The sequence below is a fragment of the Rhinolophus ferrumequinum genome, chromosome 4 (assembly GCF_004115265.2).
Source record: "Rhinolophus ferrumequinum isolate MPI-CBG mRhiFer1 chromosome 4, mRhiFer1_v1.p, whole genome shotgun sequence".
Classification (NCBI taxonomy): domain Eukaryota; kingdom Metazoa; phylum Chordata; class Mammalia; order Chiroptera; family Rhinolophidae; genus Rhinolophus; species Rhinolophus ferrumequinum.
This window is the reverse complement of record NC_046287.1, coordinates 25,264,438-25,277,501: the sequence shown is the minus strand read 5'-3', so window position 1 is coordinate 25,277,501 and position 13,064 is coordinate 25,264,438. Positions and strand designations below refer to the sequence as shown.

Sequence of the window (13,064 nt, the reverse complement as noted above, 5' to 3'; positions counted from 1 at the left end):
CTGTGTCTCAGTTTCCCCATCTGTAAACTAGGGATGCTAATACTTTTGACCTCGGAGTTGTTTTGAAGCTTGAAGCATTTAGAGCAGTGCCTGGCACATGGTAAGCATTCTGTAAATGCCAGCTGTCATTGTTATGCTCTGCCATGTTCCTTGGAGTTCTGTTCAGATTGTCTGTATGGATTTGCTAAAGCACCTTGTGTTCCACTGTTTTAGGCTCTTGTTTTAAAATTTGGGGTAGTGTGTCCTCTTTCCAGCCTTAAAAGAATGGCCTGGGTTTTTTGTTGTTTTTTTTTTAACTCCTATAGAAACTCCAATTTCAGTGAAGGGCATCTCATCACACCAAGGTCACACGTGACAAATGGTCTTTCATTACCTGCTGATTACAGTTAACCTTAATTTCTTTCATGGCAGCCAAGCGGTGCCTTCTATTTAAATAGAGCTGTTCCTGGATGTGACTTTTCAAGCCTCTCTGGGTTTAATTCTAATTTAACTTGCCACTCCAACTGGGACTATTGTGCAACTGAAGTCATGATTCACTCGTTTGTTCTCTCTAGATCTAATTATTACCACGTGGTGTCTAAGAGGCCCCCTCGGGCGTTCATTCATTACTCTTAAGTGGTCTAACCTTCTGGGGAAGGGAGTGGTGGGCTTTTAGTTATTGTTTCTTTGAACTGTACAGATGTGTTTAGTGTACTTTCTGGGAACACACTAGCAACTGTTTTACCTCTACCAGTATTTTCATCATATCAATTTTATTACTAAGGATTATGGGAAGAATCCTATGCTGGCGTATGCAGTACTTACCTGCACGTTCCTGTTCTTTAGAACAAGGCCAGCTTTTGAAGCACAGAAGTCAGTTTCCATGCCTTTGAGGATACCTTAAGTGCCTTCTAAACAAAGGACACATTTGCTTAGAAAGCATAGGAAGAGCAGAATAGAAACACCCAAAGTGTAATTACAGCTCTTCTGTTACCAAACGCCCATGCTTATGAGTGAGACAGGACAGGATATTGCCAAGAGTAAGGATCATTCCTTCACCATTCCCACTCACCTAGGTGCTTACTAGAATCAAAAGGAAGATTTTTATTTTATTCACCAGCATCCTGTACATCTTCAGAGGGATCTCAGTGGCCTCCCACTAAAAATTTTAATTGTAAGAGATGCTTTAGAATGCCCTTCTCTTGAACTTAAAGCAAAGAACTGAGATACTACTATACATGTGGTTTTCATGGTTACCCAGATTCCCTGGTATTTAGTAACCACTTTGTATAGCATTTAAAATGTGAAACTCAGGGAAATGAGAGAAAATGAGTGGCAATTCTCTGAAGACTTGCGTTCAAAGGATCCTAGTAAGGATAAATTAATTGATAAGGATTAATTGATTATGTTAAATTAAAAATGAGGAATGCCTGACTTAATATACTCATTCATCCATTCATTCATTCTATTTAACAAACATTTCTTGAATGTCCACAGTGTTCTAGGCTCTAGAGATAACAAGCGTACTTGATACCAGCGCCTTGACCATCACATTTCCTGCCCTGGACTTGGCTTGGCCAAACTCCCCACCCACGGTGGTCTTGTACCTGCAGTGTCTGCCAGCTGTGGGATCTTGCTGTGGGGTCAGTGCAACAGCGGTCCTCCGTGGACTTGGATTGTCCTCTCCTCTTCTTTAAGTTCTTCTTTAGGTTCTTTAAGTTCTTCTGCACTTTCAATACCCTTTTACCTGAGCCCCACTTACCTTTCTGCCTTTCCACAAACAGATCAAATTAGTAATTCTGAAAGGTACAGCCTAGCCAAAGTTTCTTTGACATCTGAGGATGTCTCTGCCCTTTGAATAGGGGGGCCAGGTACAGATCTTTCCCATTGACTGTTGTGTCAGAGCCAGCTTTGCTGGGTGCAGCTATTCATTGCACTTACCTTTTTTAAAAATTATCTTTGATTTGTCCTTTCACAGATAATTTCAAGTGGTTGTTTTTCATAACGCCTTAAAACATTTCACTCTAATATGAAGAAAACAAGGGTATGAACTTTTGTAGCATTAAAGCCATCCACCTAACATGTCTTCCTTTTGATGTAAATTCAGAACTCTCCGTGAAGTCATTTCTGTAGCCATTGCTTTCCTTTTCCTGCCTGATCTATAGTTTAGTGGTTGATGGACTGTATATAGCCTTGCTCCATCGGTCCCTAAAAGACCTGCTTAGTAGTTACTTGGTTTTGATTTCAGATATATTTTTCACTGTTCTCTATATACGCATATACCTAGCACTATAAATAGCTAAAATCAACTACAGACAAAACAATATGTGTGTGGTTATGCATAGCTATGTTTAGACTTCTACATATTAGTGTGTAGAAAGTATTGTATGAAACAGTGTTTTTATTATAGACTTTAAGTTATAATTTGAAGGGAAAAAAATACCATATAATTTTCTCTATTTAAAAGATGTCAAACAGAGCACAGCACAAAAGTTTCTATTTTTAGGTCCCCAGTGCCAAAACATACTTATTTTCATGACTAGATATTCAAGAAATGAATTACTGTTGCCCTATTTTCACAGTGTTGTTCATAAGAACCACAGCCTGTTCTAGAACATGTCTTGTCAGGAGTAGCTAAAGCTGTTTCTTTTATGGGCAGCCCAGTCATACTATTTTGACTCTTTTCACAATAGGCTCCAATCTCTGTAACTGAGTCAATTATGTGGAAAACCACAAATCCACATTGACTGAGAAGAAGGCTGAAAAAAGTGGCATAGATGTCCATATGGTTTTTCATTCTACTAATAGAGATCTTGTATAAATCTTTTTAAGACACGAGTAGATAAATAGCATTTATATTTGATCTGACCTGATAACATAAAACTTTGGCTACTGATACTGTTATTTGTACCAGAGAAAAGATACACTGAAAACTTAAAAGGACATATGGAAGGAGACATTTTTAAAAAGTTGACCTTAGCAATGTTATATGAAATATTAGAAATAACCTACATGTCCATTACTTAGGAAATATATTTAAAAGCTCTGGGATGAATAGTCATTGGTCTACTACCATATTTCTTCTAAGTCAGGTGTCAACCAACTACAGCCCATGGATCAAATACAGCCCACTGCTTGTTTTGTAAATAAAGTTTTATTGGACATAGCATACTCATTTGTTCATATTTTGTCTATAGCTACTTTCATGGTACAGTTGCAGAGTTGATTTGTTACAACATCCACTGCATGACTCTCAGAGTTCAAATAAAATATTTACTCTCTAGTCCTTTACAGAAAAAGTTTACCAACCCCTGTTCTAAGTTAAAATACCATCTACTGAAAAAATGCACCATTATTTTATGTAGCACTGATAAAGAAAAAAAGGTATGCCAATTAAACTATGGTAAGCCATCAAGTTGTAAGAAACATCCTGATTTTAGAGACATTAAAATATGAACAAATTCATCTTAACATTGATGAATTGTGATATATAGCACTTCAAATAAACTACATTGTTTGTGTCAACATGGATGGAAAGCGAATGATTAATGTTGAGTGAAGAACAATTTGCAGAATAATGTGAACAGCATGATATTAGTTATATGTCTCAAAAAACACAAAACAATATTGAGTTTCTGTGAATGCAGATAGGTAAGTATGGGTAGGTAACCTATCTGGATAGGTAAGCATGATTTAAAAGAATTGGAAAGCTTTAAAGAAAATTGATGATAGCAGTTTTCCTGGGAGAAGGAGAAGGGATCAGGATAATGATGGAAGGCAAGGGGGGGGATTTACCTTTATTTGTAATATTCAGGTTTTTTAAAAAGAAGTGATTTATTAATGGAAAGTCAATTTTAAAAGTATCAAAACATGGAAAAGTTGGAAGAAAGTATGTCAAAATATTAAGAGTGGTAAAATTATTATAGCAGAAGCATAGTATATAGTATAGTAGAAGTGTTTATTATATTTCACTGTAATTTGAAAAACTATGAATAACTAAAAAAGATGGGTCATGTTCTTCATTTCTATCGCAATCGAAAGAGATTAAGGCTTAAAAAAGTACATGTTAATCAATTGCCTGACATTGCAAACTAATCCTGTTTGTGTACAGTGGCATTGAGATTAAACAACGTGCAAGTCAGGGCCAAATTTCACAGTTAAAACTTTTTTTTTTATCAGTGGTACAGCTAATCTTTGAATACAATGTACTTTATTCCTCACTGTGAAAAACCAACGACTGGAAAAGTTAAATGTCAGGTGCATTTTACTGAACAGAAATAGCTTGTCATGAGTCATATAATTGATATACTGATGTCACTTCTTTCAGCCTGACCTCACTTATTTTGAAATGTACATTGTGATTTTGCACAATTTTTTATGGTGTCACATACAAGTCAGACCCTCACGTTACTTATTAAATGCGTTCATTTTTGTCATTTGTCTATATCAAGGCTTCCTCAAATATTCTCTATACGTGTATTGAGAAGTTCCAAAGATTGAGGTATAATTTTGTCTCTACCAGATTGTTTCTTATTGGATAACGGGGATCTACTCACCCACCAGTGCTCTCATTTAGTACTTGTTTTTGTCTCGATGTTGTTGTTCTACGCATGTCTTTCTCTCCACAGAGTGTTTCACCAGAAATAGGTCAAGCTGCCTGCCTTCAAGATTAAGAAATGAAACGTGTCAGAGAAAGTGACAGCAGGAGATGTGGACATGAGACCTTGAGTCTATATAAAGCTATAGACTCTGAGGCTGAGATCTCTTGCCACTATAACCCAAACAGAGTGCTGTGTTTCTCACTGTTTAACTCCACTTTTTCTCTTTCCAGTTCAATTTCACCATTTAGTATTGAGAGCACAAGACGCCAGAGACGGTCTGAATCCCCAGACTCCAGAAAACGGCGTATCCACAGATGTGATTTTGAGGGATGCAACAAAGTGTACACAAAAAGTTCTCACCTGAAGGCTCACCGAAGGACACATACAGGTACAGGTCCGCAGGGCTACTCACCTGAGGGTCAGTGAGAATCCCAAACGGCCGGGTGCCCGACTCCAGATCCAGGAGTGTTCAGAATGGTGTCTGTACTCACCCATCGAAAGTGCTGAGTTTCGTGCCTTTCTGAATGGAGTGCTTTCCCTCTCTCGGTTGGAAAAGGAAAGGCTTAATTCTTAGTGAACTTTAGCAACCATTGAAGTGTTTCTTCTGTGTCTTACGGAGTTTTGCATGGTATGAACACAGTGATCTAGTCTTCTTCAGAATCGGCATCGCCACTTAATTACTATCTAGTTTATCAGATATTAAAATGTTGTCCACATAGCATGTCAAACAACAAACTGAACAAAATTATTCTCTTAAAGTTAGCATTTAACCACCATTTAGATCATGTATTTCTACTCCCTGATCTCATTCCCCAAGTAACCCAACTAATGAACTAATTAGAAGGAGAAAAGTAAGGGGAAGAGGAAGAGGAAGAAGGAGAAAATTGGCAAATACATAGCACTGTGAGGAGTTTAAAAAGGAATTTCCACATGATCCTATTTGACTCTCACTGGTTTTTGGTTTTTTTTGTTCTCTTTTGTTTTTCATTTTATGGAGAGGATTTTTAGTATTCCCAGTTTAGAGAGAAGGAAATTTAGACCAGAGGTGATTCCCTAACTTTGTCACCATCCATCCATCTGTCCGTCCGTCCATCCGTCTACCCACCCAACCCAGGAAATAAGCTGATGAGTCTTTCTTTAGCCCCCTACCAATCCCATTCGTCCTCTACCTTGTGTATTGCTTAGCTGGCATCCCTGGCTTTCTTGGCTTTGGATCCTGTTCAGTACCACCAGCGGGATGCTCTGGGAAGAGACTGAAGGTAGGAGGAGGACCCCACTATTACACCACCTTTTCTAGGAAAAGTGATGGTGACTGGGATGTGTGAAGCTCAAAGAAGCAGAGAGAAGAGGGACCTTTATTCACACACATTCCTGGTAGCAGTGTACCGCAGGTCGAGCAACCCAGTCCAGTGGCTGTCCTCAGCAGGAATCAGGCTCCAGCACCTGACTCTAACTGGAAATTTCAAATGTAACAGAGTCCCATGGGGCTGTGTAACTAGTACTCCCATCTCAAATACAGAGGGTGTCAAATAAGTGTATACACTTTTTAAGAGATGAAAAAACTGGATTAAAATTGTAATAATATATACCGATCACAAAAGATCAATACAAGTCACATGTGACTTCTGCAATTACAAGAGGTACTCGAAGTGGTTACCATCAGCGTAATTTTAGTACAGTTTTTTCCTTTCTTAAAATGTGTATACCTTTTTTTGACACCCTCTGTATATTGAAATAACCATACTATATAAACCGTTTCCCAGCTGAGGTAGCAAAATCATTTAAATCAGCAGTCTTTGCCATTGTTTAGTCATGTTATCATATCAGACTACTTCCAAAGATGCTTTATAGAGATTGCTTCGTGACTCCAAACGTTGAGGCAGAGTGTCATTTGTGTATGAGATGAAGTAAGTTATGGCGTAAAAGTGGGCTTGCCTGAAGTCAGAAAAGCATTATGGAATCTGAAGTTTACTTTTTGCTCATTTAATTCATCATACTTTCAATATATCTAAGATAATCAGCACATATTGCAAACTGCTTCTTCCATCTTTCTTCCCTGTCCCCAATCCTTGCCTCTTTTCTACTTAATTCCAGATTCTTCCCTCTCCTCATTGATTCTGAGCTTCCCCAGGAGAAGTTTTCATTGATTTCTTAGGTGCTATTTATGAATCAGTTTTTTGATCATTAAGGTGAAAAGTATAAAGACATGAAAGTCAGATAAGCCTGTTTCATTCTGTCACTAGATAATGAACACAGATCATAATACTAAGTATGACCAAGTCATAGTGACTTTTTATGGGAGCATTTTTGTATATAAAAAAAAAAAGAATGACTTTTCGTCAGTGAATCAGCATATGTTATGAGTTAATCCTATTTTCCTTGAACTTTTTGAAATAACGTATTAGCCTCTTTTTCACACGGACACCCGTATGCCATTTACCTGAGGATAAACAGTGAAAGAGAGTCAAACTAAGTGCTGTTCAGTGATTTAACCCCATGGCAGCATAGAATTGCATCTTGTCAGTTGTACCATATACTGTGGTAGTAAGGGAGACATGATGTATGCGTTATAATTCAGTGTAAACCTGGAATGCTGAAGTGGAATTAATTAGCTTGGCTTATTAATAAGATAAAATCATAGACTTCTAGGGTCCAAACAGACCTCATACATAACAGAATCTGGTTTGTTTCCTTACTAGGGGAAATCCCTTCGCTGTCATCTCTCACACAGATCATATCACTACTGTGCCGTTTTCTACACACTTACACGTCCTTTATTTGATCCTCACACCTGGTGTTGGCAGCTGTCATTATCTCCTGTGCACAAGCGTGGCTCCTAGTTGAGTATTGTTCCCACAGCATTAATTTTCCTACCTCTCCTTAAACACTGAGAGTGACAGAGAGCTTATTCTTCTGCAAGACAAGTCGGGTGAAATTTCTGAGGGCGCAGTCCTCGTGTGGTAAATAATTAGATACTTGGGTTTAAAATTCAGTAAAGAGATCAGAGCTGAACTGACAATGTGTCTTTTTTATTGAGATATAATGGAATTATAGCATTATATAGTTTAAGATGTACAACCTGTTCATTTGATACATTTCTATATTGCAAAATGATTGCCATAGTAGCATTAGCTAAGACCTCCATCATGTCACGTAAATGCCATTCTTTTGTGTGTGGTGAGAACAATGAAGATGTAATCTCTTAGCAACTGTGAAGTTTATAGGACAGTATTGTTTATTATAACCATCATGCTGTGCTTTAGAGCTCCAGAACTTATGTATCTACTAGTTGTAAGCCTGTACCCGTAACCTGAGAGCCCTCTTACAACGTGGAAGTCTCTTACAGCGGTGTTTGGCTCTCAGTCCTTTCCAGTGGACTCGGCTAACTCCAGTGATCACACTGTAATTTTCACTTCCTGATCGTGGTGTTCCTCGTATCACCCTCATGAACCACTGGTATCTGCATTTCTCCAAATCAGATATCCTCAGTTCTCTTAGCCACATTTTTCTAGATAAGTGCCAACTTACCACGGTGTCTTTTTAAGTTTTCCACACCACAAATTGAGGGACGAGGTCCCTAATAAATGCAAAGATAATGTTAAGTCTTTTAACAGTTGACTCCCTGTTAGGTCATCTAAATGAAAATCTGCTGAAAACTAGATTTGTCCATCCCCTGTACCTACAACTGAATGCTTTTAAACCTGAACGTGCGATGTTGTATTTATAGTTGGACATGTCGCTCCTTTGGGAGTCTCCAGGCAGACCTCGGAGATAAGTTAGTTCCAGACCACCACAGTAAAGTGAGTCGTAATCTGTTTGCTGGTGGAGAGTCTTACCTTCAATTTGTAAAAGAACGCAGCATCTGTGAAGTGCAATAAAGTGAAGCACAATTAAAGGAGTTATGCTGTAGTAGGCTTCCTCTCCCCGAGGGTGTGTAGCCACTGGCTGGATGACGTCTTGTGGGAGGACAGGCCTGCACATAACCCTTTCAAGTCGGGGAAATAATTATTCTATTTTATTGATTTGAGCCCAACCTAATCAATTGAAACGACTTTGAAACCTCTCCACACCCACCTTGCTTTTAGTGTTAGAGCTCTCTCCTTCAGCTTCTCCATTTTTGCCAAATATTGAGCAGGACAGGTTCAAGGAAAACACCTTGAGATGTGATCCTATGGAATTCCACCCAAATGGGTCTTAATGCATTAACCAGTAACTAAAAATCCACCTGATTGTCTTACATCCAATCCATATTTCTCAATTTCACAGCTATCTCAAAAAGTCCTTGTGAAATTCCTGCTCTAAACCACATACCAAATCCATTCATCCACTTAGCAGAGAGATACTTAACTCTGTGCAAAGCATAGTTTTCTAAACTATCAGTCAAAGCACAGCATTTTTAAAAAGAAAGAATGAAATTTGGTTGATTTGCTGCCACTGGTTCAAAGTGAGCCCATACTGGTTTCCGATTTATAATTATTTGCAGTACTTCATAACTTCATGTTCAAAATAAAATCAACACTAGTTCTGTAGGGATTCAGGTTGGCTTTTAATAAATATCTTCTTAGCCTTACCTTTGCTTCAGGCATATTGAGTAAGTTATTTATATGTGACCAATAATAATTAATGTGAAATTTGGGATTATAACAGATGACTTATGAGAACTACTCACGCTATGGGAAGTTAATAAGTAGCAATGAGAAACTTTCTTTCAGAAAGTGAGGTTAATTTTACTGTTAACACTTGATCTTTTGTGCTTTATTGGTATGCGACCAGCCCCTATTTAGAATTTATACAGTAAAATAAATGTATTTGTAGGAATGTGAAAGAGGAACATTTTCTAGATATTAGCAAGGAATTTAAAGTAAAAAAAAAAAATGCTGAAGAGTGCCTTTTTAAAAGAAAAATAATTAAGCATATTTTCATGCATGTGACATTTAGATAATAACATAAAAATGTGACCATATATTCTTAAATGCCTTTACTAACTTAACACATGCCTGTGGTGAACCGTTTAAGGCATGTTAAAAAGAAGGGAAAAAATGTATCTGAGCAATCATATATACTTGACTGTAAGCAGGTACATTGTTCCTATTCACTGAACTAAATAGTGTGTGATTTATCTCCATGAAGAAGTATACAGTGTATTTAAATGAATATGCAGTATATTTAAATTAATGGTCATTGAAATCTGTGCTATAACTACTATGTACTGTGAATGTCCCTCATTTCAAGAATTTCATTGCTTTTTAAATGATTTAAATATGAATTTTAGAAGAACATATTTTTTATAAATTTGGCATTGTTGTTTAGGATTCTCATTGATTTCTAAAAATATATGCCATAGTAATTTCTAAAATTCAGTGCTGCTAGTAACACTCAGGCAGCAATGATTCCTACCGCCACTAGATGGTGCACTACAACCAGATGTTGAATCTGGTCTAAGAGGGTCTGGAAAAGTTAACTAGAACCCTCTAGTGGTATGTATGACATGAGGTGATTATCAGTGTTCTGCAGAACATTACAATTTAATAACGAACACGGAAAAGGCAAGAGAAAGATAAATTTAAAACCAGAATTTTAAAAACTATTTGGTTTCAAATAAATCTGGAAGTGTTTTATATTCCAACTTGAGATCTTGTTCGCTAACAAATCTATGAAGCTCATTTAGGCAGTCTTACCTAATACTCATTTAAATTCACATGAAAAGTATATACCCAGTTTTTTAAAATTAGAAAATGTAAAGCAGTCACATTTCTTGTTTTCTCACTTTATCAAAAATTATTCATCTCTGAATTGCATACATCAAGGAGGTTAATTCACATGGATGCTTTCAAAATATTAACCAATCTTGATTTAAAAGTCTCTATAATATGTCCTTCCCTACTTTTACAAATGAATGAAATGATGTATTATTTAGCTCTTCCTTTGAGGAATAAAGCCTTTGTAATTGATATCATATGCTATAATTAATATCAGGTGATGATTCTGCATTTGGAATACTCACACACACACACACACACACACACACACACACACACACACATCCATCCTGAATGCTTACAGATTCCATGCTTTTTTGCTTTTTTTTTTTTTTTACTTGCCTCATCACTTCTCACTACTATTCCTATATTTCTTGCTTTTGATTTGATATCTTATTATACTGGATGAGATGCTGAAATGGTTTGATGATATTTCTAGAGAAAAGCATGGGCTTTGTGACAGCTCTGCTTCTTGGTGGCCTTTTGTTCACAAGTTTAGCCGTTGCTAGATCGTACATTCAGTAGTGGGGTGCTGCTCATACTTTCACATCTATCTCCATTAATTAAATAACTCATTCCATAGAAAGCTCCATGTCAGACTGTCTGCGTGGAGTCATTGTTAGATAAAGTATAGGGCTTAGTGATGCCAAGATAATTAATCGCTTAAGAGCAAATTGACATTTTTCAGGTAAAACTCCTCTCCAAACACGTTGTTTATAAGTCCTGGCTGAACAGCTCACAAATATGAGCCATACTGGTAAATGCTGAGAAAAACTGTAATTAGAAATACTACTAAATGTGAGTCAGGAGACAAAAGTTAGAATCTGTCTTTGTCCCTTACTGATCGGTAAACTTAGACAGGCTACTTTGTGAATCTCAGGTCTTCTGTTTCTTTTTTAACTTGGAACATAAAAACAGAAGTTGTTGCATAACTCCTGCAGGGAACATCATTTTTATATCCCCAGTAAATACAGTGACTAATACATTTAGAGACTAATTATTTGTTGAATTGAAATTGCATGCCTATGGATATTGATATCAGTATACATTATTGTGAGCAGTAGTTTCAAGACAAAAATGGTTGGATAATTTAGTGTATACTCATCACAATCAGCTATAAGTATATAACCTCTTTACTTCAGACTCTACTAATTTAAAATATATATAATTCAGAGAAAGTTGGAGTAAAGCTAACTGTTGTTTACTAAGCCCGTTTGTCTTTTTAAAGAATATATTTAAAATACTTAGTAAAATAGTCTCCCATTTGAAAGGACTCATTCATAGACAAATTTAACATGACAAATATTTATAGAGAATTTTCCATGTCTAAGGCACTATAGATTTTTTTCTTTAAAAAAAGGCATAGCCTCCATCTTTAGTGAGCTGGTCTGTCAGTGTACGAGACAAGACTCAGCTGGATAGTCAGACCAAAGGCCAAGTATGCAAGGCCTGTAATAAGAAGCAAAATGACAAAAGAATACAATGGGAGCTGTCTATTATGAGCAGAGAATTTGGGGACACCTTCCTAAGTGGGGTGTGCAAGGCTCTTCTCATCTGATTCCTGTTCTTCCGTTCAACCTCATTTGCTGACCCTATCCCAATTTCCCGTATTCCTCAGCCGTACAATAGAACGAATCTCCAGATGTGCCCTCTGGAGCACTGTGGAACCCCTTCTTCCCCCTGCCTGAAATGACCGGCTTAGGTGCCCCCTTTCTTCTTGCTTTAGTTGGTGTAAACTACATATTTTTTGAAACTGCCTCAGTGTCACCTTGTCTGTTAAGTCCTCTGACCACCCTCCTTCCCTAGGCGGGTAGAATTCCACCCTCTACGACCCTAGAGCACATGGAAGTTTCCCTGGTGTAGCCGTTTGAGGGTCAGAAAGGAAGATATGTGGGAAACACTGGAGCAGGAAAAACAGCAGGGCATGGCATGTGATTGGACTTGAGGAGAAGGGACAGGGAGACTTTGAAAACACCTGGCGTGTGTGGTTAGGAGTTAGAATGCTACAAATAGACATGGAGACTGTGGGTAGGAGAGCGCTGATATTTCCTTACGACCTGCCAGGTCTCAGGCACAGAGCTCAGCTATGCCGGTGCCTTCCGTATTTTAGTCACATGTGTCAGTCTCTTGAAAGGTTAGAACACTGTCCGTTGTCATGTAATGGACAAGCAGTGGAGCTGGGATTCAAACTTTGGTTTCTCTAGTACCTGTGTTTTTGTCATTACACCTGCTCTCAGACAAGTTTGCTAATAACATGCCACACTCCTCTGCATGTCTAGCCTGCGGTACCTGCCTACTTAGAGTTGGTCATTAAGGTACTTTGAAATAATAAGGCAGCAAGCGACTTCAAATGGTCTGTTTTGAAGGCTTCTCATTAATGGGAAATGGTCTTTCTTCCCAGTCTACTCCAATTTTGCTTTGTTAGAAAACCAATGAGAAGACAAGAACCAGTAGTAGCATGAATAATTAAATTAAACAGGCAGCTCTTGAGTGCTTGCCCTGCACACAGCTCTCTGAATAGTAATGGGTGTGATGTAAAGACGAAGACAGCCAGGAAATCTGGTCAGGAGACGGCCTCGTCCTCAAGTATCCAGCATGAAAAGCGTGATAGGAAAGCCGTGAGTAAGCTCGATACACGTCGCTACAGCAGCACTGCAGGGGTAATTGGTTCTGACTGCCGGGATATGGCGAATGTCACCTACCCAGGCGAACAAGCCCTGAAGTG

At 37.9% G+C, this 13,064-nt stretch overlaps 1 protein-coding gene across 4 annotated transcripts in view; it reads left to right on the top strand.

Moving 5' to 3' along the window:
• The window catches only part of KLF12 (KLF transcription factor 12), a 400,237-nt gene that overhangs the window by 367,967 nt on the left and 19,206 nt on the right, over nt 1-13,064 (top strand). For all 4 annotated transcript variants that reach the window (XM_033104440.1, XM_033104441.1, XM_033104442.1 and 1 more), the window contains one exon: nt 4,811-4,968. In XM_033104440.1, the coding sequence (XP_032960331.1) occupies nt 4,811-4,968 (158 nt within the window). The remainder of the gene's footprint in view (nt 1-4,810; nt 4,969-13,064) is intronic.